The sequence below is a fragment of the Ahaetulla prasina genome, chromosome 10 (genome assembly GCF_028640845.1).
Source record: "Ahaetulla prasina isolate Xishuangbanna chromosome 10, ASM2864084v1, whole genome shotgun sequence".
In the NCBI taxonomy this organism is placed as follows: Eukaryota; Metazoa; Chordata; class Lepidosauria; order Squamata; family Colubridae; genus Ahaetulla; species Ahaetulla prasina.
In genome coordinates this window covers 17,596,343-17,614,112 of record NC_080548.1, presented here as the reverse complement: position 1 = coordinate 17,614,112, position 17,770 = coordinate 17,596,343, and the positions used below count along the sequence as shown (strand labels likewise).

At 47.3% G+C, this 17,770-nt stretch overlaps 1 protein-coding gene across 1 annotated transcript in view; it reads left to right on the top strand.

Annotated features, from left to right (window-relative positions):
• The window catches only part of E2F2 (E2F transcription factor 2), a 63,759-nt gene that overhangs the window by 37,167 nt on the left and 8,822 nt on the right, over positions 1-17,770 (top strand). The window contains exons 2-5 of the mRNA XM_058196251.1: positions 2,938-3,043; positions 5,555-5,774; positions 9,119-9,277; positions 13,332-13,446. Of these exons, the coding sequence (XP_058052234.1) occupies positions 2,938-3,043; positions 5,555-5,774; positions 9,119-9,277; positions 13,332-13,446 (600 nt within the window). The remainder of the gene's footprint in view (positions 1-2,937; positions 3,044-5,554; positions 5,775-9,118; positions 9,278-13,331; positions 13,447-17,770) is intronic.

Here is a 17,770-nt window from a genome sequence, read left to right as displayed (position 1 = left end):
ACTCGGGATTCGAACCGCTGAACTGCCAACCTTTCAGACGACATGCTCAGCATCTGAACCACTGAGCCACCGCGTCCCTGTTCTTTTACTCAACTGCTATTCGACTGCTCGTTCCTGGTTGCAACTAGAGCTCTTGCATTGAACTGGTATTTGGCTTTTCGTGACTTGGTCCTTTGTTTAGTTACAGCTGTCTTCCGGCTATCTTCATGTTTCACATAAGTCTCTTTCCTTCATTTCTACACACACATACACACACACACATACACACAGAGTTCTGTGTATTTCTCTTAGGGAAAGCCTTTGGGCATCTAGATTTTCAGTGTGCTTAAGTGTGTTGGGAAAAGAAAAGAATGCCACCTGCATATGGAGGATACCTGGCTTGCCCATTTTTCATATTTTCAGGTAGCGCTCGACTCACGGTGACAACGGAGCCCAATATTTCTGTTGCCAAGGGAAACAGTCGCCAAGTGAGTTTTGCCCCTATTTTACAACCTTTCTTGCCACGGTTGTTAAGCGAACCACTGCAGTTGTTAAAAGTTAGTGGCACAGTGGTTCTGTAAAATCCGGTTTCCCCGTCGACTTTGCTTGTCACAAGTTTGCAAAAAGGAGGTTCCCAGGACCCCGGGACACTGCAACCATCATAAATAGGAGTCCGTTGTCTGAATTTTGTTCCCGTGACCATGGGGTGTGTATGGGCTGCAACGGTCGTTAAGTGTGAAAAAAGGGTCATAAGTCACTTTTTTTCAGTGCTGTTGTAATTTAAAATGGTCACTACACAAACATTGCAATGAATAAAGACATACCTTCAATTTTGCAGCTACTAAGATTGTTGGCCGAGCAGGTACAAAAATAGCCACGGAAATGATTGAAGGCTGGGAAACGGGCCCCTTATCTGTCAACAGGAGTTCTGATTTACCACCAGCTTATCCTAACCAAATATTGTTTATTTTTTAAAAAAACAAGATATAACAAACACTAACATAAAACATATACTCCTTCTTTACATCAGCTTCATATTGGTAATCCTCTATTATTTACATGTTTCCCTCTCGTTTTCGTTAATTATACTTATCTTTTTGTCCCATTATCCCTTATTTCTGTATATATGCCATCATACCTATCATTATAACAATACATTTTCTTTCATGCACTATCTTTTTTTTTTCTTTTTGTGACTTTTTCCCCTTTTTCGTCATTTACTATTTCTAATTTCTATCCAATTATACAATTTATTCCATATTATATAATATTCCGTATCTTCCTTTTCTTTTATCTCCTTTGTTAATTTATCCATCGCGGCACAGTCCAGAATTTTCCTTTTCACTTTCTCCGGCGATGGTATGTTCTCATTTTTCCAGTTCTGTGCATAAGATATTCTTATAGAGCACTGCACACCAGAACAACTAGACACAAGAACAGTTTTTTCCCGAAGGCCATCACTCTGCTAAACAAATAATTCCATCAACACTGTCAAACTATTTACTGAATCTGCACTACTATTAATCTTCTCATAGTTCCCATCACCAATCTCTTTCCACTTATGACTGTATGACTATAACTTTGTTGCTGGCAATCCTTATGATTTATATTGATATATTGACCATCAATTGTGTTGTAAATGTTGTACCTTGATGAACGTATCTTTTCTTTTATACACTGAGAGCATATGCACCAAGACAAATTCCTTGTGTGTCCAATCACACTTGGCCAATAAAATTCTATTCTATTCTATTCTATTCTATTCTATTCTATTCTATTCTATTCTATTCTATTCTATGTGTAGAATTAGATACCTTATTTCTTTACTATGTTTCCTATTGTGTATTCCCAGCAAAAAGGTCTCTGGTTTCCAGTCTATGTGTTGGTCAGTTATTTCATCCAGCCATTTTCTGATTTTGGCCCAATATTTTTTTGCAGATGGACATGTCCACCATAAATGGTCATACATTCTGTATACTTTTTGCACTTCCAGCATATTGGAGAACTGTTCGGGTACATTTTAGCAAGCCTTGCCGGTTTACCACCAGCTTATCAAGCACTTAGGAGCTGAGGACCTGGCAGCACAAGGCACATATTTTGGTAGAGAGGAGTTTCCCGAGGATAGTCTCCACATGACTCGGAAGACTAAACCTCTGGGCCCGGTAACCGATCCAGATTGGATCCTACGCTAAGTGAACCGTTATAAGTCGAGGACTGCTTGCATTTTATTTCATTTGCCTCTTTACTAAACCCCATGAGAGCAGACTGAAGCTTGCTTGCCGTTATGGGAACAAGAAAAACGCAGCAAAAAATGTAATAATGAAAAACATACTTTGTGAAAACGTTGGCAGGGGGCAGGGGAAACCAAAATTGAAACAGGACCATTCAGCCAACATCCATGCAGGAAATACGTTTGTACATTCATTCCAGATGATATCACTCTAGGAATTTCATGTGTACGTTAGAAAGCAGAGGGAATGGATATGCTGGCCTTCGACTCGCTTTCCCCATTGGGTCTCCTGATGGGGGAAAGCATGGGAATTGTAGTCCAACACATCTGGAGGTCGTCACGCTGGAACAGATTACTACAAGACTTTAGCATAGCAATACATTTTCATTTTTTTGGGTGGGGGGGAATCTGTGTTGAACCCCTTGGGGTGCTTCGGAATATACGTGCATGCCAATTTTTTTCTGCAGAGTTTAATTTACTAAATAGCCCCTCGAATGGGGGATGCAAACAGATACTACAACCCAGAAATGGACACGGCACTCTTGCTTTATTACATGAGAAAAGCAGATTAGATATTGGAGGCTAGGTAATGAAATGTCGCAACATGTCGCGGATTGACAAGAAATGGAAAGGCCATATTGCAGATGTCTGCAGCCAAGTTGGTGTGCTCATGTGTGGTTTTTCCCCACAAAGCTAACCGTGGCAGTCTCCGTTTCTCCTTTTCTTAGGCCAAGAGAAAACTGGATCTGGAAGGAACCGCCCAGCAGCGCATCCCAGAATTCCGAACACCAAAAGGCAAAGGAACGGCGCTCGCACACATCCCTAGTCCCAAAAGTAAGAGGCATTGGATAAGGAAATATTGGAACGGGAACGAAAGGATGCACTTGCTGAGTCTAGAGTCGCTGTCTTAAGTTTCTAGCCCTCATTGGTGATTACTGTATTTTTCTGAGTATAAGATGCACTTTTCCCCCTCTAAAAGAGGGTGAAAATTTGTGTGCGTCTTATACACCGAATGTAGCCCCCCCCCTCCCCCCCTTTGGCCTCTGCCTTCCAGCAATTTGCCTCCTTGCAGCAAACAGCCCGTTTAAGCTTCAGCACAGCCTGATTAGTACAAGCAGCTGGGATCAGCTTCCCGACCACTGAAACTGAAACAGACTGTTTGCGACAAGGAGACAAATTGCTGGCTTTCTTTTGCTTGTTTTCCTCCCCCCAGAAAGGTGGGTGCGTCTTATAGTCCAGAGCATCTTATACTCCGAAAAATACAGTAGCTTGAAATGGGGCGGGGGCAGATTCCAGTGCAAAGTGAGAAATCTGCTTCGGGATCAAGTTTTTGTTCAGCGTGACCTGCTTAGCTCAGTTTTTATTATTATTTTTTTTAATCATAAAGTGTTTGGATTTTACCCACAAGAACAGAATTTTGTATCCATTTTCCAGTAAAGGAAGCTGTCTTTTGTTTTTCCTTCTGGGAATAATGTTATATCCTAAAGAAACATTACATAACACCGTAGGGTTATTTTGGGAGCCTAGATCTAACCTAACCTGGATTTAATAGCAAGGGTGGCTGCACTGAAGCCCTTTTGGCCACTAGAGGGCAATAGAACACTATTTTTTTAGCCTAGGTGCTGAAAAGATTTCCTATTTCATAAACTTCCTTTTTCCATCTCTTCTACAAATTTTATTTTAAAAATTAAAAAAAATGTTATTTGTTTTTAAATTTATTTTTCTGCAATTATATAATGCAATATAATATGCAATTATAATTCCATCATACCTTGTCAAGATTATCTGCCTGCCTGGAATGGGGGTTGTATTCTAGCACGTTTTGAAGGCATTGAAATGAGGAAGAGAGTTTCAACAAAAATTCAAGCAGAAACTTAAATTTGCAGGAAAGGCAGTGGCCAGGATAACTTGACTTCATTTGTACATGGCCACCTAGATGTTTGGGAGGCACTCTGAGCCTTTCTGAGCAAAAAAAGGCAGCTGTACATTGTATACTGTGTTTCTCCGAAAATAAGACAGGGTCTTATTTTCTTTTGAATCCCCCGCCCAAATAAGGGCTAGGCCTTATTATCAGGGGGGTCTTATTATTTTGAGGGTGCAGGAGGCAGCAAGCGTAGGACTGGATGTCCTGCCACTGCCGTGGCCCCCACCCTCCCTGTTCTTCGCGCCTGACACGTCTCACCGCCGCTGCTTCCACGTGGAGCAGGACTCTGCAAGGTTTGTGCCGTCGCATGCACGAACTGCAGCACTGCTGCGAGCTTCATCATACCGGCACAGCTAGTGTCCTGCCGCTCACGGCTGTGCCGGTATGTCGAACCTCGCGGGAATGCTGCCGTTCCTGCATGCAACGGCACAAGCCTTGCAGAGTCCTGCTCTACGAGGAGGCGGCACAAAGACTCGTTTCCAGCAGGTGGGGTGAGGGAGAAGCAGGACACCTGTCTTACCTATCCAGTACCATTGCATTCCTCGCCGCTCGTGTCCAGGGAAAAGCGTTAAAAAACAACAACGTCTCGTGAGTTCGACTTTGATTGAACTCGCGAGAAGTTTTATGTGTTTCCCTGGACAGAACAGTGAGGAACGTGACGGTGCTGGACAGGTAAGACGCGCGTCTTGCGGCCCACCCCACCCCAATGGCTACAGCAGCCTGGCTGCTTCCCTTCCCCGCCATCTCTTTATCGAGAGGGATGGTGGGGTGGGGGAGAAGCGAGACGCGTGGAGCTCCCCTTGCTGTCACTTCTCTCCCCTTCCCCACTGGGCATGATAGGGCTCCAGCCCCTCGCTTAGCCACCTACCCCCTTTAGGGATGTAATTTGGGAGTGGCAGGTGGGTCTGGACAGGTAAGACGTGCGTCCCGCTTCTCCCCCGCCCCAGTGGTTTCTAACCATTGATAGAATCTAGGAGGAGATAGGACAGTAATGACGAAGCTTTTCCAGACTGAGTGCCCAAAGTGCGTGCGCGTGGCGAAACCCCCCAAAATGCAATGCACGCGCAGCCCCCGTGCATGAGGCCCACCACCCCGTATGTGCATGCGCCCCACCCCCACATGCACACGAGCCCCTGCATACGCCCCACCCCTACATATTCATGCGTGACCACCCGCACGCGCCCCATGCATGCGCGGCAGAGACCAGAAGAGCAGCTGGCTGGCGGGAGGTGCGCGCACATGCGCAGCGGAGCTGAACCTGGGTGACAGCTCGTGTGCCATCAGAATAGGTTCCCATAGGTCCCATAGGTTCGCCACCACGGAGATAGGAGATACAGAATACCATTCAACATGGAATAGGTTCTATAATCTTGAACCCACGTTAGTATGATTGCGATGCATGAGTTTTCTTTGTCTTCTAGCCCCCAAGTCTCCTGGGGAGAAGACTCGCTACGACACATCCCTTGGCTTGCTGACCAAGAAGTTTATCCACTTGCTCAGTGAATCGGAAGACGGGGTCCTGGATTTGAACCGCGCTGCTGAGGTGCTGGAGGTGCAAAAACGACGTATCTACGATATCACCAACGTCCTGGAAGGGATTCAGCTCATCCGCAAGAAATCCAAGAACAATATCCAGTGGATGTAAGTTGGTTGGAAAAGACTTCAGGTGCAGAGAGGTCTGGAGAGAATGGCTAATCTAGATTGGGTTGGATATCGCGAGCAAATGTGGAACAGGAACGTCATTAGTTGGCTGTAAGTCACCCTTCCCCAACTAGAAGATCTCCAGATGGGGAAGCTTCAGTTCCCAAAATTCTAGCATTCCCTTAGGAAAAGATTGCGTTCCAGACATCGGGTGTATAACCAGGCTGGGAAAACAGCTGCTTATCCAGCCTGTGCTTGAAAAGAGTCTATCTGGCAGGTGTTTCTTTAACTGGATTTCTTCATTGGAGAGAATGGTAATCTTCGACTATGACCATTAATTTATTGGCTGGTTGAAGTTCTGACAGAGCTGGAACAAATGGTGGAGTTTTTGGCTACCCCAGCATCTCCATGTTCACATGATTGCGATCTAAGTGCTTGGCAACCAGTTTGCCCATATGATCATCCTGTGTTCACGGGATCAGTTTGCAACCTTCCCTAGCAGCTTCCAATAAGCAAAATCCAGTAGGAAGCTGCAGATAAGTTTCAAGTCCCTGGGGTAAGTTTATTTTTCACCCAGGTGCCCTCCCACAGCCCCTCTGCACTTGATGTTGTGCTGACTACTTATGCACTCCTACCCACACTCCCCAAACCTCACAACACCTTCCTCACACCCCATGGACCCTCTCCACAATCTGCACTGGGCCTTTCATGGACCTTGGACCCTCTCCAACCTGATACCTGTATGCATCCTCTCCATGCCACACCTGTCATGTACCAAAGAGCAACAAAGATGATTAGAGGACTGGAGGCTAAAACATATGAAGAACGGTTGCAGGAACTGGGTATGTCTAGTTTAATGAAAAGGAGGACTAGGGGAAACATGCTAGCAGTGTTCCAATATCTCAGGGGTTGCCACAAAGAAGAGGGAGTCAAACTATTCTCCAAAGCACCTGAGGGCAGGACAAGAAACAATGGGTGGAAACTAATCAAGGAGAGAAGCAACTTAGAACTAAGGAGAAATTTCCTGACAGTGAGAACAATTAATCAGGGGAACAACTTGCCTGCAAAAGTTGTAAATGCTCCAACACTGGAGGTTTTTAAGATGTTGGAGAACCATTTGTCAAGTGGTATAGTGTTTCCTGCCTGGGCAGGGGGTTGGACTAGAAGACCTCCAAGGTCTCTTCCAACTCTATTATTATTATTATTATTATTATTATTATTATTATTATTATTATTATTATTATTATTATTATTATTATTATTATTATTATTACCATCCTCACACCTTTGCACACTTCCCCAGTACCCTCTTCCTTCCCTCCTCCCCTACCCAATGGCAGCCACTTACCTGCTTGCAAGCTTGGGACTTTCGACTTCCTGCCAGCTTCCCCAGTGACTTGGGTTGCAGGAAGCTGGCAGGAAGTTGCCTCGGCGAAAGACTAACCGTGGGATTCGGTTAACAACGACAACCGAGACTGAAGGAAGTGCCTCCCCTAAGCATTTCAGTCGCACTTTACATTTTCCTGTGGGATTGCTGTGCCAACTGACATCGTCTGAAGTCTTACTGAGCTCCCTCCAATTTTACCTGGATCTGCAGCCGAGCACTTTTTATCTAATCATCCAGATTGAGCAGTTTTCTCCCTCTATCCAAGCTGGCTGCTGGGGTAGCTGAGAAGGCCAATAAGAAGACCTTACGAGGCTTGCAATCTAAAAGACATAGTGCACAAGGAAAGGAAATGGGTTTGGAGGAAGAGTTTTGCAAACGGGGGCTCCCCTGTTCCAAATTTCAAATTTCCCTTGTTAAGTGGATCTGGCTTTCCCCCATTGACTTTGATTGACAGAAGGTCGCCAAAGGGGATCACGTGACCCTGCGACATGGCAACCGTTATAAATGTGAGCCAGTTGTCAAGCATCTAGATTTTGATCATGGGGATGCTGCAACAGCCATGTAAGTGTGAAAAACGATCATAAGTCACTTTTCAGTGCTGCTGTAACTTCGAATGGTCACTAAATGAAACCTGCAGTGCAGTTAAAGAGTGCTTTTTTCTGCAGAATCGACAAATTAGTTTTGCTCTTTTAACCCCGTAAAGGTAAAGTTGCCCCTCGCACGTATGTGCTAGTCGTTCCGACTCTAGGGGGCTAAGTCTAAGTCAAGGACTACCTGTTTATCTCTTCTCAAGTGATTGGGATAGCTCACAACCTCTGGAGATCTTTCTACTCTGCACAGGGCAGAAAGATTTCGTATCTGCCATGCAACTCCGATCCCATGTAGGTTTAAGGTAAAGGTTCCCCTCGCACATCTGTGCTAGTCGTTCCCGACTCTAGGGGGCAGTGCTCATCTCCATTTCAAAGCCGAAAGCCAGCGCTGTCCAAAGACGTCTCCGTGGTCATGTGGCCGGCATGACTCAACGCCAAAGGCGCACGGAACGCTGTTATCTTCCCACCGAAGGTGGTCCCTATTTTTTTCTACTTGCATTTTTTTACATGCTTTCGAACTGCTAGTTGGCAGAAGCTGGGACAAGGAACAGGAACTCACCCCGTTACGTGGCACTAGGGATTCGAACCGCTGAGCTGCCGACCTTTCGATCGGCAAGCTCAGCGTCGTAGCCACTGAGCCACCACGTCCCTTTTTAACCCCATCCCAAGGCCCAATTGGATATCACTTTTCTTAAAGAGAGATGCTGTTTTCCTTTGAGAATTACTTTGAATGTTTACAGTTTCTCTGGCTGTCTCTATAAGGAGGCGGCATTTTCCCAGATTTTGCTCTGCTCGCTTCTTAATGCCTTCTGCTTTTCTTTATCAGCAGAGTCACATTTTCAAACCGGTTTCCTTAATTTCCACATTTTATCTCAATCTCCTTAAGTCTGTTTCCCCATCTGCTTTGGTTTGAGCCCCTTTGTGTTCACTCGTGTTTGGGATCAGTGTCTCTGTGCCTCTTTTATTTTTTTTCCCTTAAAAACCTTCTGAATCTCCCTCCCGCCAAGAGTTCAAAGCAATTTTTTTTACCACGTTCTACTTAACTTTGGATGAAAAGCGAAATCATCTTACGTTTGTAAGACCGACATCTAAGTTGCCATTGTATACTGACAGGATTTTTTTTTACTTTTCTCCCTTTTCTTTTCAGTACTTTAAAGCTTTCTAAATAATAGAATATTCATAGTTTTTCATCCCATCCCATAAATAGGGATGGGATGCATTGAAATCTGTGTTGAAATAACCACAATGCATCAGGATGTATAATACCCCAAGGGAAAAAAAAGGAAGAGAAGAGAGCTCAAAGTGAAAACTTGAGCTCTGCTTTTGCAAATGGGACTTATCTGATCTATTATTAATATGCTGTCCAGGGGAACGGGACTCTTTGAAGATTCTTCGGTGGCCACGAAACAACATGTCTTGCGGCAAGAACTGGCTGAACTTTCAAAGAACGAGAAAGTTTTGGACAAGCTGATCCAGGAATCTTCTCTGCAGTTAAAGCATCTGACAGAAGATGAGACCAACCAAAGATATCCTTTTGAGAGTTGGGTGGGTGAAGAGGACAATGACCGGAGAACAAAGAGAGGCTTCCAGGAGAATCAAAATCATTCCTGGTCCACACTGTGTTGAAGACCAGGGGACAAAGGTTCAGAATCCAGCAGGCTCCATGCAGAGCCATTCTTGGGGTTCCCCCCTCATCACCTAAGTCAAGGTGTGCTGTTATCCTCTTTAAATATACAGTAGTGGCCAAAATTGTGGAAACCTTTTTTGGGGAAAGTGTATTTTCTAAAACTAGCTAATAACACCATTTTTTGGGGGGGGGGAGTAGTACCATAGAATTATATATCAATAGAAAGATAATTTAATCAATAGAATAGAATAGAACAGAATAGAATAGAATAGAATAGAATTTTTTATTGATCAAGTGTGATTGGACACAGAAGGAATTTGTCTTTGGTGCATATCGGGTGGAATCCAGCAGGTTCTGACAGGTTCTGGAGAACCGGTAGCGGAAATTTTGAGTAGTTCGGAGAACTGGCAAATGCCACCTCTTGCTGGCCCCAGAATGGGGTGGGAATGGAGATTTTGAAGTATCCTTACCCAGCCACACCTACCAAGCCACGCCCACAGAACTGGTAGTAAAAAAAATTGGATTTCATCACTGGTGCATATCCTCTCAGTGTACATAAAAGAAAAGATAACGTTCATCAAGAATCATAAGGTAAAACGCTTAATGATAGTCATAGGGTACAAATAAGTAATCAGGAAACAATATCAATATAAATCGTAAGGATACAAACAACAAAGTTACAGTCATAGAATCATCAGTGGAAGGAGATGGGTGGTGGGAACAATGAGAAGATAATAGTAGTGCAGATTTAGTGAATAGTTTGACAATGTTGAGGGAATTATTTCTTTAGCAGAGTTATGGCGTTTGGGGAAAAAATGTTCTTGGGGTGTGCAGTGCTCTAGCGTTATTTTGAGAGTAGGAGTTGAAACATCAAGAATGTAATGCAATAATTTATGAAGGATTTGCTATTAGAATAGCAGTTACAGTATAAAGAAGAAAAGCAAAACACGTAGAAAAAACGAGATGTACAAAAATGATCACCATGGTCAGTTAATACTTTGCTGGGTAACCTTTAGCATGAATTACGACCTTACAACATCTTCCCATGGAGTGAACCAAGTCTTTTAGTTCTGCAGCTGTGATAATGTGAAACCAAGATTGAATGATTGCTTCTATTAACTGGGTTTTATTGCTGGATCGCTTCTGACTAACATGTTTCTTTAGTCGGCTCCATAGATTTTTAATTGGGTTAAGGTCTGGGCTATTCCCAGGCCATGAATAGGATTATCTTGAAACTCCAAAAAAAAAAAAAAAGTGGTGTTATTAGCCATCAAACCTCAAAAATACACTTTTCCCAAAAGTGTTTCCGTAATTTTGGCCAGTACTGTAATCCATAATGACCTGATTGGCTTCTCACGGTAAGCTCCAGGACTGCAGGCTGCAGCCAAGAGCCGACTCTATCTCCCTCCTTTATTTATTTATAGTCTGCCTTTAATGTTTTTATAAATAGCTGAAGGTGGGTGTACATACACAATAACCCTTCCTCCTGTTTTTTCCACAACAGCAACAACCCTGTGGTGGGTTGGGCTAAGGAAGAGTGACTGGCTCAGGGTCACCCAGTTGACTTTTCTTGCCTAAGGTGGGACTAGAATTCCCAGTCTCCTGGTGATAGGGCCAAAAACATCCAGCTTGCTTTCATGTCAAGGCAGAATTAGAATTCACAGTCTCCTGGTTTCTAACTTGATATGTTAACCGCTAGACCAGTGATGGTTAATCTTTTTGGTGCCGAGTACCCAAAGCATGCACGCGTGCGCATGAATTCACGCACGTGTGCCACAGTCCCCAAAATGCAATGTGAGCGCCCCCCGCGTGTGTGCCTCACACATGCACGCATGTTCCCTGCGCATGTGCCCCCTCCCCCCTGTGCATGCACCCTGGGTCCACGTTTTGGCTTCCAGGTTGATGCAGGAGGCTTTTCAGGCCCAAAACGGGGCGTGGAGGGGTTTCGTGATCGCCACAGTTTCTACCTCCATCGCGTCCTAGCTGCCTTCCACGATCTCCAGTTTCTCCTAGCTTTCTCCTGCCTTCTGTGCCTTCCCTGATCTTTGCAGTTTCTACCCCCATGGCGTCCTAGCTTTCTCCTGCATTCCTGCCATGGAGAAGCACTTGCGGAGATCGGGGAAGGCCCCGTCCTCGTGCGTGCGTGGCAGAGACCCGAAGACCAGCTGGCCGACGGGAGGTGCGCGCTTGTACAGTGGAGCTGGGCTGGGGCAACGACTGGCGTGCCCGCAGAAAAGACTCTGCGTGCCACCTGTGGCACGCGTGCCCTAGGTTCACCATCACGGCACTAGACTAAATTTCCCTTATGATGCCCAAGATACCTCTAACAAGGATAAAAGCAAAAGGGCTTGGCTTTATTTTGTTTTAATTTGGGGGTTGGGAAGGTGAAAGAGCAGAAGGATTCCTAATTACACTCATTTTACCCCTTCAACCCAATTTCCCCCCCAATTTTTGAGAGATGGAACTCCTTTCAACCTTTCCAGAAGTATTCTGAGGTGTTTTTGAGCATGGTGAATGCCCTGTGTTCGAAACAACCCACTTTTGAGACAGAGATGTATGTTCAAACCCAAATGGGGCTGATTGAAATTCAGGAAACAGTCAGAACAAACCTGGAATACAGATAAGATTGGAAGAGCCATTTCAAAATCTTTTGATTTCCCTCCTTGGCCTAGACCAGGCTGGGCAACTATGCAGTGGTGGGTTTCAAACGGTGTTACCATTGGGTCGCTTCGCACAAGTGCAGTGTATTACGGAACAGCTGAGATGGTTTGCCACGCCTTTCAGCTGGGCTAAAAACAACCTAATATAAGGTATGTATAACACGGGCGGGAGGGCCAAGCTAACCGTCAGAGAGAACTGGTTCGTTCTCAGCTCACTATCGCCGCTATTGGCTCGACCGAACCGGGCTGAACCGGTAGAAACCCACTGCTGCAGCTATGGCAATTTTAGGGCCTATGGACTTCAACTCCTAGAATTCCTGAGCCAGTATAGCTAGCTCAGGAATTCTGGGAATTGAAGTCTCTAGGCCCGTGATGGCGAACCTATGGCACGCAGCATCCTCTGTGGGCATGCGAGCCATCGCCTCGGTTCATGTATGCCAGCTGGTCTTCAGGTCTCTGCCACGCATGCGCAAGTGGCGGGGCAGAGGCAGGGCACCTGCAGGGGGCCACGCTTGTATGCATAGGAGGGCAGAGTACATGTGGGGTCATTTTGGGGGTTCAGGCACAGGCATGCGTATTCACACATGTGGGCCCGCTTTGGGCGCTCGGTCCAGAAAAAGTTAGCCATCACTGTTTTAGGCCCTATTGTCATGACCCACTCCTCCTCCGACGGCCGGGTCTGGGAAGTCTGTAGCAAGCGTAGCCACGAAGCCTCTGCAGCTTTGCCAAATTCCTGTCAGAGTTCTCAGGGCAGGCAGGAATCCAAGATGTGACTTCAGCAACCAGATGAGACTTTGCTTGACTCAGGGAATGCCAAAAAGCAGATCCTTTATATAGGCCATGGGGTGTGGCTCCATGACTCAGCACTTATCCAGGCCTGCCCCTCCCTTCCTTTTGCTGACGTCGCCTCTCCATTCTCCGGAAGCGGGGATCCGTGTGTCTTTCCTGTGTCTTTCCGTCCTCCTGGTCTGCTGCCGGCAATTCTAGCACGTGGCTGGCTTCGTGCTCACACGCTGTAGGAGGGAGGTTTGTTTGCTCATTCTGTCTGGGCATGGTGCCAGGGCTGGGGGCTGGAGGCATGCCAGGCCGTTCTTCTTCATTATCAGACTCTGGCTCAGATAGCAGGAGATGGAAGGGGCCCGGTTGTGGAGAGGAGGGCGGGCGAGGCACAACACCTATGCTGGCTGAGGAAATCTGGGAGTTGAAGTCCACAAGCTGCCATATTTGCCCATCAGAATTCAGAGTTTGCTGTTTCTTTGCAGTGTTTTCTTTAACTTCCCTCTGTGTCTCTACGTTAGCCTATGTCACCTATCAGGATATCCGAGCCATCAGCAATTTTAACGAGCAGACGGTGATTGTGGTGAGAGCCCCCCCTGAAACGCGCCTTGAAGTGCCTGAGGTTTGTGAGGTAGGAGTGGTAACTCGTCATTCTTCATTTTGGCGGCTGCTCCATCTGTTGCTGCAGGTAGTCCTTACTTTACAGCTGGTTGCTTAGTGACGGCACCAAGCAATGACAGACCCCCCCCCAAGGGGTACTTACAACCTAGTTCCAGCGACACCACACCCCCCCCCCCGACCAGGTCACATGACCACATTTTGGGTTTGTCGGCAACTAGCCCGCATTCACAGTTTGCAGCATTCCACAGTCTGTCAGCTTTGGAAGCTATACTAGGCCGGAAGCTTCCATGCTGTCACTTTCTCATATGTGGGAAAGTAGGAGGGGGGGTTAGTAGAGGGGCTCATTAGACACAATAACATTCTTCCTGCCGATCAAGGTCAGACCGGTCCTGCATCTCGAGGAGTGATCGGAGTGATGTATCGAGATGGGATGATCGGTGATTAGAGCATGTGATCGGCAGAGGAATCGGGGTGCTTTTGGGGTTTTGATTTACTGAGGGAAAACCCGGATCTCTCAGATTCTGATTTTCCCAGATGTGCCAGTTTACCTATCCTAGTAAAAGAACTTTGAAAGATGCGTACTTCGGAGTTTTTACTTGGCGAGGGTGTTTTCTGGAACGCTGACACAGTCACCTGACTGTTTTATGACCGTTTTTATTATTATTATTATTATTATTATTATTATTATTATTATTATTATTATTATTATTATTTATTAGATTTCTATACCGCCCTTCTCCCGAAGGACTCAGGGCGGTGTACAGCCAGAGTAAAAACAAACAATACAATATACAATTAAAACAAAATTAAAAAACTTATTACACAATTGGCCGAAAACTTTAAAACATTTAAAATTCTAAAAACCCATTAAAATTCATATAAAATTTAGAAATATGGAATATAAATTTAAAAATACAACAAAATTTAAGCCAGCCCCGCGCGAGTAAATGAATGCGTTTTCAATTCGCGGCAAAAGGTCCGAAGGTCAGAAATTTGGCGCAAACCAGGGGGAAGTTCGTTCCAGAGGGTAGGAGCCCCCACAGAGAAGGATCTTCCCCTGGGGGCCGCCAGCCGACATTGTTTGGCGGACGGCACCCTGAGAAGTCCCTCTCTGTGAGCGTACGGGTCGGTGGGAGGTATGAGGTAACAGTAGGCGGTCCTGTAAGTACCCAGGCCCTAAGCCATGAAGCGCTTTAAAGGTAGTAACCAGAACCTTAAAGTGCACCCGAAAGACCACAGGCAGCCAGTGCAGTCTGCGCAGGAGCGGTGTTACATGGGAGCTACGTGGAGCTCCCTCTATCACCCGCGCAGCTGCATTCGTTAAAATCGTTCAGCTTCGGGAGGGCCTAGACCAAGATTGCAGTGACGTGGGTGAGACGGCTGAGGGTGGTCTTGGGGACATTTTATGGGATGAGTTTGACCCTGTCGCTCCCGAGGACATGGACAGGTTGCTGGGGAGGTTGAATGCCACCACATGTTTACTGGACCCGTGCCCCTCCTGGCTGGTACTGGCCACTCAGGAGGTGACACGAGGCTGGCTCCAGGCTATTCTGGCGCTTCCTTGGTGGAGGAGTCTTTCCGACCGCCTTGAAAGAGGCGGTGGTGAGACCCCTCCTCAAGAAGCCTTCCTGGACCCGGCTGTTTTAGGTAATTATCGTCCGGTCTCAACCTTCCCTTCTTGGCGAAGGTTGTAGAGAGTATGGTGGCATATCAGTTTCCCTTGCACCTGGATGAAACTGTCTATCTAGACCCGTTCCAGTCTGGCTTCCGGCCCGGTTACAGCACTGAGGCGGCTTTGGTCGCGTTGGTGGATGATCTCTGGAGGGCCAGGGATGAGGATGCTCCTCTGCCCTGGTCCTATTAGACCTCTCAGCGGCTTTTGATACCATCGACCATGGTATCCTGCTGCGCGGTTGGAGGGATTGGGAGTGGGAGGCACCGTTTATCGGTGGTTCTCCTCCTATCTCTCCGATCGGTCGCAGACGGTGTTGACAGGGGCAGAGGTCGGCTCGAGACACCTCACTTGTGGGGTGCCGCGGGGTCGATCCTCTCGCCTTCTGTTCAACATCTATATGAAGCCGCTGGGTGAGATCATCAGTGGCTTGGTGTGAGTACCAGCTGTCGCTGATGACACCCAGCTGTACTTTTCCACACCGGCCACCCCAGCGAAGCTATCGAAGTGTTGTCCCGGTGCTTGGAAGCCGTCTGGGTCTGGATGGGGAGAAACAGGCTCAGGCTCAATCCTCCAAGACAGAGTGGCTGTGGATGCGGCATCTCGGTACAGTCAGCTGAGTCTTGCTGACTGTCGGGGCGAGTCATTGGCCCCGATGGAGCAGGTGCGCAACTTGGGCGTCCTCCTGGATGAGCGGCTGTCTTTTGAAGATCACTTGACGGCCGTCTCCAGGAGAGCTTTTACCAGGTTCGCCTGGTGCGCCAGTTGCGCCTTTCTGAACCGGGATGCCCTGTGCACGGTCACTCACGCCCTCGTGACGTCTCGCCTGGATTACTGCAATGCTCTCTACATGGGGCTCCCTTGAAGGGCATCCGGAGGCTTCAGTTAGTCAGAATGCAGCTGCGCGGGTGATAGAGGAGCCCTCGTGGCTCCCGTGTGACACCTATCCTCGCAGACTGCACTGGCTGCCTGTGGCCTTCCGGTGCGCTTCAAGGTTTTGGTGAACATCTTCAAAGCGCTCCATGGCATAGGGCCGGGTTACTTACGGGACCGCCTACTGCTACCGGATACCTCTCACCGACCCGTGCGCTCTCACAGAGAGGGACTCCTCAGGGTGCCGTCAGCGAGACAGTGTCGTCTGGCGGCACCCAGGGGGAGGGCCTTCTCTGTGGGGGCTCCCACCCTCTGGAACGAACTCCCCCCAGGACTTCGTCAACTTCCGGACCTCCGAACCTTCCGTCGCGAGCTTAAAACACATTTATTCATCTGCGCAGGACTGGATTAGTTTTTAAATTCGTGGGTTTTTAAGGGGTTTTAAATGGGTTTTTAATGGGTTTTTAATGGGTTTTATTATTTGCTAAATTTTAATTGCGGCCAAATTGAATAAGTTTTTTAGTGGTATTTTAATAGTATTTATTTTGTAATAGTACTGTTTATTTTATCTGGCTGTAAACCGCCCTGAGTCCTTCGGGAGAAGGGCGGTATAAAAATTTAAATAATAAATAAATAATAAATAAATAAATTCTGGACTAACTGAAGCCTCCGGGTGCACTTCAAGGGGAGCCCCATTTAGAGAGCATTGCAATAATCCAAGCGAGAGGTGACAAGAGCATGAGTGACTGTGCATAAGGCATCCCGATCAAGGAAGGGGCGCAACTGGCGAACCAGGCGAACCTGGTGAAAAGCCCTCCTGGAGACGGCCGTCAAATGATCTTCAAACGACAGCCGTTCATCCAGGAGAACACCCAAGTTGCGCACCCTTTCCTTTGGGGCCAATAACTCGCCTCCAACAGTCAGCTGCAGCTGACTGAATCGGGGTGCCGGCATCCACAGCCATTCCGGCTTGGAGGGATTGAGCTTGAGCCTGTTCCTCCCCATCCAGACCCGTACGGCTTCCAAACACCGGGACAGCACTTCAACAGCTTCGTTGGGGTGGCCCGGGGTGGAGAAGTACAGCTGAGTATCATCAGCGTACAGCTGGTATCTCACCCCAAAGCCACTGATGATCTCACCCAGTGGCTTCATATAGATGTTGAACAGGAGGGGTGAGAGAGTTGACCCCTGCAGCACCCCACAAGTGAGGCGTCTCGCGACCGACCTCTGCCCCTCTGTCAACACCGTCTGCAACCGGTCAGAGAGATAGGAGGAGAACCACCGATAAACGGTGCCTCCCACTCCCAATCCCCCCAACCGGCGCAGCAAGATACCATGGTTGATGATATCAAAAGCCGCTGAGAGATCTAACCAGGACCAGGGCAGAGGAATAACCCCTGTCTCTGGCCCTCCAGAGATCATCCACCAACACGACCAAAGCTGTCTCCGTGCTGTATCCGGGTCGGAAGCCGGACTGGAACGGGTCTAGATAGACAGCTTCATCCAGGTATTGGGGTAGCTGCCGCGCCACAACACTCTCTACAACCTTCGCAACAAAGCAAAGGTTGGAGACCGGACGATAATTACCCAAAATAGCTGGGTCCAGGGAAGGCTTCTTGAGGAGGGGTCTCACCACCGCCTCTTTCAAGGCGGCAGGGAAAACCCCTTCCAACAAAGTCAGCCTCGTGTCACCTCCTGTGTGGCCAGCACCAACCAGGAAGGGCACGGGTCCAGTAAAGATGTAGTGGCGTGGAGCCTCCCCAACAGCCTGTCCACGTCCTTGGGAGTC